The sequence below is a fragment of the Alosa pseudoharengus genome, unplaced genomic scaffold (genome assembly GCF_046254945.1).
Source record: "Alosa pseudoharengus isolate Yale_2024_CS ecotype anadromous, Long Island Sound unplaced genomic scaffold, YU_APseudo_1.1 YU_APseudo_1.1_scf_7, whole genome shotgun sequence".
Taxonomy (NCBI): Eukaryota; Metazoa; Chordata; class Actinopteri; order Clupeiformes; family Clupeidae; genus Alosa; species Alosa pseudoharengus.
The window spans coordinates 14905797-14913296 of NW_027468859.1; the positions used below are offsets into that span (position 1 = coordinate 14905797).

Sequence of the window (7500 nt, forward strand, 5' to 3'; positions counted from 1 at the left end):
CAGCGTCACCAGTCTGTGTCTTTTTTACGGTTTGTCACCTTGACAACCCACCACAACGGGACATGCGAACTCTGAAGTCGACCCTCACGCGGTACCGTGGGGCTTATCTCCGTTTTCAAGGTCTGGCAAAGACCAGAGGACTCGTTAATTCACCGAATTTTCGGTAATGGCCCGCCCTCAAGCCCTGCCGGCCAATAGCAATCAACGCTATAGTTTCAATATCTCCGTGCTCTCGTCAGCGCTACAGTGTCAACGCTGACGGCGGAACGGACACCTCTCGCGCCCAGGGGGTAATGTGTCAGACGCCGCAGAGACACGAGAAAGAAGTAAAGCACGGCGCTCTCAACAGGAAGTGTAACTGTGCGCTGGCTGGTGAAAGAGGGGTCATTGGCGGATAGCAGCAGCTGACTTTTCAAGATTTCCCGGACTGATTCGGGTTGGAACTTACCAGAGGGAATTTAAAAGTTGTTTTCCTTTTTTCCGCCACCTTTCTCCTGCACGTTTAGCCACTGACTGCGCGCTTGGAGAAGGGTGGCACGAGCATGGGATTCTTTCTGTGATGTGGATTCTTGCAGAAGCAACGGAGGCAAACCTCTGTGTACAGAACAATGTGAGACGGTACTGGCTGCTTCTGTTTCTGGATATTCTCAAGATCATTGGCAACAGCTGAGCGCGGGATATCCCAGTGGCCCGGCCGTCCCGGAGCACACCGGCATGGGCTCATAGCTGCTGTAACGGAGATACCCACTACCCAGAGGAACTTCTCACAGCGACAGACCTTTCCAATACATATGTGCTCGTGCGCCGGCGACCAGCAGTGTCGCCGTATGGGATATTAATTATATTATTTTCTCTGAATCATGAACTTTGCTGGCATCCTGATGCGGTTCCTTTTCGTGACGTTCGTGTGTTTGTCAGCTATAAAGGTAATGTGCTACTAGTGTGTGCGTGTGTGTGTCTGTCTGTCTGTGTGTACAAAGCTGTGGCACCGTTTTGAATAAGTATGCTCCTAACTGAACTGGAGTGTTAATGTATTGCTTGTCCTTGTCGCTTTACTGACGAGGTCATTGCTTGCACCTTAAAAACTCAAACTCCGGCGGTGTCTACCGGTCATAGACCCTCTCCACGTAACCGGGTCGACTGAACCAAGATGTCAGTGCCATGCACGCGTGCATTGCGCACTCTACTTTTACCACAAGTGAAAGTGCGAGCTTTTGTGCTAAATGTCCCAAAGTTCAGAGTCCGGGAACGGAGCGACGCGGGCCTACTCGGAACCGCCTCCGTGAGATCATTACGCGTTAAAGGCGCAGGGTCATTTTCTATTAACCGGCTGATTAATCTAGGCCTAACCGCGAGCAATGTAGGGCACTGCTGAACAAGTTTTACATTCTCGAACATTCACAGAGGAAAGAGGATCATTGTAACCTGCAATGACATGGTATATCACAGCCGGTCACATCAAGTTTAGTATTAACAGGAAAGTTGAACAAACTAAGCATTACTGTAAATCCACGCTGCTTTTCTTGTACACGGGTTGATTATGGTTATAATTTTTACTGAGCTGTCAGATCAAGAGTTCAGAAAGGTCGAGAGTGCGCTGACAGGACAGTTTACCAGAGCTTTATGCCAACGCACGCAGCGTCCATGAGGAAACGAGACGAGCTGACTATTGTCTGCCGCCACGCGAACCCAAGAGCCTAACGGGAAAGTGGTGAACTCTTGGGGAACCGGTCAAGCCGTCACCCGATCAGCGGCAGCCATAGTCAACCCGAGTGTGTGCGCACAGCATTTGAATAAGTAGAGCTGGCAGAACAGCCTCAGCTGCATGAGTCCCTCAATGCGCTCGAGAAATACCGTTAGATGTGTGCGTTGGCTCTTGGGCATGTACTCGCCGGTGGGCAAACAGCAGTAGGTCTACACAGCGCAACGGCTGCAAAGTCTTTTAGTTTTCCGTTAATAGTTGTGCGAACGAGCGGGCAATGTGGTTTGGCGCAAGTCCCACGCAGGCAGCGTGTATTTTGGCATGACAGCTGGGCTCGTGGCGACGGGACTAAGTTTGGCACGCGGGAAGTCATTAAGGGCGGATCAGACCACCGGCGAAGCTGCCTGCCAGCGGCTGCCGCGAGACACTTGGAAGCAGTAGACGGTGGTCTCGGCCTGCCGAGAGGCTGCACCTGTGCGACACCCCCTATTTGGCTAGTGCACTTGTTCATGAAATGGAAAAAAAGAAAGATAAAAAACGACACTCTTGCGTGGCAGGGCCCGTAAGGCCCGCGTGCCTCCGCTACCCACTCAAGCCATCCTGAGTTTAGACGTGTCTAGTTTGAGACTGACATTTAGTAGAGCAAATGTTTTTGTTATTAGGATGTTTACCTATGTAATGTGTTTACCGGTTGTGTATGCCTATGCTTTGTTTATGTTTACCGGCCGGTTGTTTCTCGTCTCCCACAGACTGCCCACATCCCCGAGGAGGAGGGACAGCGCGTGCATGAAGGTGTGTGATGCCCTTGTCTCGAAGTTACTCCTAGAGCGCCATCTAGTGGGATACTAATAGACATGCTGTCTACCTCTATCTCCATGTGTGTGTGTCTCTCTCTCTCTCTCTCTCTCTCTCTCTCTCTCTCTCTCTCTCTCTCTCTCTCTCTCTCTCACACACACACACACACACACACACTCATCATTAATGTTGTAAATGATTGTTGTAGAAATGGCTGATCTTTAATGCAATATACAGATGCCCATTCTCAGCAACCATTCATCCAATGTTTCAAAGGCACATTCTGTTTACTGTTCTGATGCCATTTTAAAAGGCTAACTAAGAAAACATTGGAGAACACTTTTGCAATTATGTAAGCACTGAAAACTGCTGCCCTGATTGAGAAAAAAAACAATGCAACTGATCTCAGCTGGTATTCTGTCTACAATAGAGTGGAATGGACATTTTTAAGTGACCCTGAACTTTTGAATGGCAGTGTACATGTAACGTGTGTGTGTGTGTGTGTGTGTGTGTGTGTGTGTGAGTGAGTGAGTGAGTGTGTGTGTGTGTGTGTGTGTGTGTGTGTGTGTGTGTGTGTGTGTTTGGGTGTAACATACAGGACTGAATTGTGAAGACTTGCCTCTTTACACAGTTTCATGTTGCACAACTCCTTAGAGATCTGAACTTAATCTGACACCCAGCCAGACAACTTTACCCTCTTCTCTCTCACTCTCTCTCTCTCTCACCCCCACCCCCCCCCCCACCCCCCACAAACGGCTTATCAACTTTGGTGGAACAGAACAGGCTACCCTGCTTGAACATTGAGCATCATTTTATATCGAACAAACCTAGCAAAAGTCACTGATGTTTCCGACATATTACATCCTCCTTGTCAAAACAAAACAAATTGAGTCTGGCAGTCAAAAATAGATTTTATAGCTATTTCCACTGATGCGGTGGAAGCTTGTGGAGGATGCAGCTCAGCCTGAAAGGTGATTGGAAGAAGTTGTTGCGTGTCGCCATTGTTTATCAAAAAGTCCTATTTTTGCCTGTCCACACAGCAACATAAAAGTTGCTTTTTTAAAAAGTTTCCATTCTGGAACCCTCTGCTGTGTGGACAAAGGGCCAAAACACAATAGAACGGAGAGAGAGAGAGAGAGAGAGAGAGAGAGAGAGAGAGAGAGGGAAAGAACATACAGAGTGGAGGGATAGACTGTCAAGGTCCACTGCCTCCACTCTCACTCACACACATGCACTGTCATGCACACATAAGCAGACACACACACACATACACACACACACACAGACAAAAAGGCAAGCAGACTAACACACACACACTCACTGGTGAATGCAGAAAGACACACAGGACATACACAGACACACTGACACAAGGTACTACACACAAGTCTTGTGTTTTCTCTCTCTCATTCTTGTCTCTTCCCCTTTCGTCCTTTTCTCTTTTACCTCTCTCTGTTACTCTCCCTCTCTCTACCCCTCTCTTTCTCTCCCTTACCTCTTCCTCCCTCCTCTCCATTGTCTTTCTCTCTATCCCTCTCTGTCTCTGTCTCTCCCATCCTATATCCTCCTCTCTCTCTCCTGCTCACTATCCTTTCTCCCTTTCTTCCTTCATTCTCTACCCCCCCTCCTTCATTTACACATTATCTTTCTCTCTTTATCTCTCTCTCCCACCTGCTCTCTTTTTCTGCTGTTTAACATGTGATATGTTTTCATTTATAAATTCAAAGTGACTTTCAGATTAAAACCAAAATTAACTGGAAGGCGACCCCGTGACCTCGTTATCTCCCTCTCTTTCTCCCTCTCTCTCACTCTCCCTCTCCCTCTCTCTCTCTCTCTCTCTCTCTCTCTCTCTCTCCCTCCCTCCCTCCCCAGTGGTGATGCCATTCCTAGACGTATATAACCGGAGCGTGTGCCGTCCACGTGAGGTCCTGGTAGACGTGTTGGCGGAGTATCCTGATGAGGTGGAGTACATCTTCATCCCGTCCTGCGTGGCTCTGATCCGCTGTGCCGGCTGCTGTTCAGACGAGGCGGTCGAGTGTACCCCTGTGCTCACACACAACGTCACACTCGAGGTTAGGACTGCTGTTCTGTGTGTGTGTGTGTGTGCGTGTGTGTGTGTGTGCATGTGTGTGTGTGTGTGTGTGTGTGTGTGTGTGTGTGTGTGTGTGTGTGTGTGTGTATGCAGTAGTGTTTATGCTGAGATCTGATGCATTATGGGAGGTACTGCATATGATCTATAGTAGTTCTTTTGTGTGTGTGTGTTGTATTTTCAGGTAAAGAGAGTAAAGCCTTTCCGACTGGAGAACAAGAGCTACATGAGTTTTACTGAACACAGTTTGTGTGAGTGCAGGTAAGACAGACACACACACACACACACACACACACACACACGCATACACACATGCACATGCACACACTCACACATATTTAGCACATTAGCACATGAAACTATTACAAATATATTTGTGTTATTTGAGTTTTATATAAAAACAGTAAGTAAATGACAGTGTAGATCTCATTTATTACGATTTATCCCATTTATCCCATCTCTCTTTATTTTTTCCCCCTCCTGTCTATCTATCTATCTATCTATCTGTCTCTGTCTATCTTTTTTGCTTTTCTCCTCTCGCTCTCTCTTTCCTGTCCTTTTCCCTTTTGTCTTTCTCTCCTCTGTCCATTGTTACAGACCAAAGAAGGAGAAGGAGAAAGGTGAAAGGTAGGTCAGGATGTTTGTGAGTTTGGATAGGGGAGGTGTGCTTCTGTATGTGTGGGGGGGTGTGTGTGCGTATGTGTGTGTGTGTGCGTATGTGCGCGTATGTGCGTGTGTGCGTGCGTGCATGCATGTGTGCGCGTGTATGTATCTGGGGTTAGAAAGTTCTGGGTGACCCATACTCCATAGCAGGCAACATCTCTGTGTGTGTGTGTGTGTGTGTGTGTGTGTGTGTGTGTATATGTGAGAGTGAGTGTGTGTGTGTGTGTGTGTGATCTCAAGGGCTTTAATGTCCTTTGTGTCACACCACAAAGCCTTAACCTTTTAAACAGTCAATTTAGCAATACCCTAGACAAGTGTTTATGTGTTTTTGTGTACAGTATGTGTGTGTGTTTCTTCTAGAATGTTAAAGAGGTCAGTTTGTTAGAGAGGTCAGTGCCCTAAGCTGATAAGATAGTCACTTAGGGTCTTTGCGTGTTTGTGAAGTCTTTATGGACTCCTGGAATTTACAAGCTTCTGTGTGTGTGTGTGTGTGTGTGTGTGTGTGTTTCCTTTTATAAACTCATCAGAAAACATCAGAGCAGTGATGTCAGTGCCCTTTCGATAAGAGTGTTGTTGAGGGTCTTTGTGAGTGTAAACACATAAAGCTTGATTAGTCTTGAGGTTACTTGCCTTGTCTTGCTCTGCAGGTTATTGAACTGACAGAGCTGGTCCTTAACTGTGTGTGTGTGTGTGTGTGTGTGTTTCTTGTTGAGAGGTTTTTGAACTTGCGTTTTGTACGTCATTAATCTGTTTTGTTTTCCTGTAAGACTGTTCAGTTCGGCAGTTTATACCCCACTCTGCATAAAGGGATATACACACTGTAGTGGCATTGTCATTATGATCATGTCTAACAGCAAGGATTTCTGTCTCTCCACCTTGCCGGCCCCAAGCCATGGGTCCTCCCTTCAGAGCTCGGCTTCTGCTTAGTGGCTCTTTTTGAAATGTTAAAAGGTGTTTTCTTGCCTCCATTGCCTTAATGCTACTTGTTTCTAGGGTGATTTAAGGTCTGGTCTCTGTAAAAGCGAGACGAATTAAGTTGTTATTGACATATTTTCAATTGAATTGATTTGCATTGGTCCAGATCCAATCCTGGATCTGCTGCTATCATGAACAGACAAAAGAGTCTTAGGGCTAGATGTACTAACGTTTTTGCGCCCATTTTAGGCGTATTTGATTCGCAATGTGCACGTAAAAACATGGCGAGGTATGTACAAACAGGCCGCACTGAGGAAAAAGTGCTGACTGCCTGTCGCGGGAGCTGAGAATGGCTATTTGCGCTTTTCCGTGTCATGTATATGCATTCATAGGAGGGTCAGGGGAAAGTGAGAGTATCGCACAAACACAGGGGAGGTGAAGTGCTAATAGCAATTGATTAGGTATTCCGCCATATGTATGAAAACAGCGCACGTCTGTTTTGCGGTGAAAAACTTGCACCTGTTAAATGCAGGTGTAATCCAAATTGCAGTTAAATGTGTCAATTAGAGGTTCAGCTGTAAGCACGCAATTGGTGTTGTAGAGGGGCGAGGATGGGCGGTGATGAGCACTGTTCTGTTTACAGCTTATTAAATTTCACGCAGTATGGCAAAGCACAGCGTTCGCTTTCTGCGCAAAGAAAAACTCGGTATTAGCGCTTTCCTTGTACATCTGGCCCTCAGAGTCAGTTTGCTATATGTTTAACACACCATGATGCTTTTTGCCTGTGGACTAACAGGCCGATGTTCAAATTTGGTTGTTCAGAAGAAGCTGATTCATTGAGTGAGATTACTCAGGGAGTTGATTCAAATGAGTGATTTGTACTGTCAGTGATTCAGTTGGTTAAGTTCAGTGATTCCCCCAGATGACTCAGGAGGTGACTCATTATGAGCAATTTCATTGTTCTCTTCTGTTGTGCCAAAGGGGATTAATTGAAGGATTGATTGATAGAACTATGAATGGTGGTCTGTTTCTTATATATTTCTCATATATTTCTCATGCACGTGCAGTGTGCACTGTTCTCTAGTTCTAATTCTATCCGACTTCAGCCAGACCTAAGCATCATGGGAGCAGCACCAGCTGTGTACACTCATTATAATTGGCAGGACAAGAAGGCTCCTGATTAGTAAATCTAGTTGGAACATCTATGTGTGTGTGTGTGTGTGTGTGTGTGTGTGCGCACATACATTAATACTTGTGTGTGTGTGTGTGTGTGTGTGTACATGCCCACATACATTGAATGTCCTCTCACAGTAACGTACTGAGTGATCAGCTATACTCT

At 46.3% G+C, this 7500-nt stretch overlaps 1 protein-coding gene across 4 annotated transcripts in view; it reads left to right on the forward strand.

Annotated features, from left to right (window-relative positions):
• The first annotated feature begins 133 nt into the window (after positions 1-133).
• The window catches only part of vegfab (vascular endothelial growth factor Ab), a 13842-nt gene continuing 6475 nt past the window's right edge, over positions 134-7500 (forward strand). Inside the window, exons 1-5 of one of the 4 annotated variants that reach the window (XM_076272534.1) lie at positions 134-926; positions 2452-2494; positions 4367-4566; positions 4768-4844; positions 5181-5210. In XM_076272534.1, the coding sequence (XP_076128649.1) occupies positions 861-926; positions 2452-2494; positions 4367-4566; positions 4768-4844; positions 5181-5210 (416 nt within the window). In that variant the 5' untranslated portion in view covers positions 134-860. The remainder of the gene's footprint in view (positions 927-2451; positions 2495-4366; positions 4567-4767; positions 4845-5180; positions 5211-7500) is intronic. The other 3 variants (XM_076272533.1, XM_076272536.1, XM_076272535.1) reach the window with 3 other exon arrangements.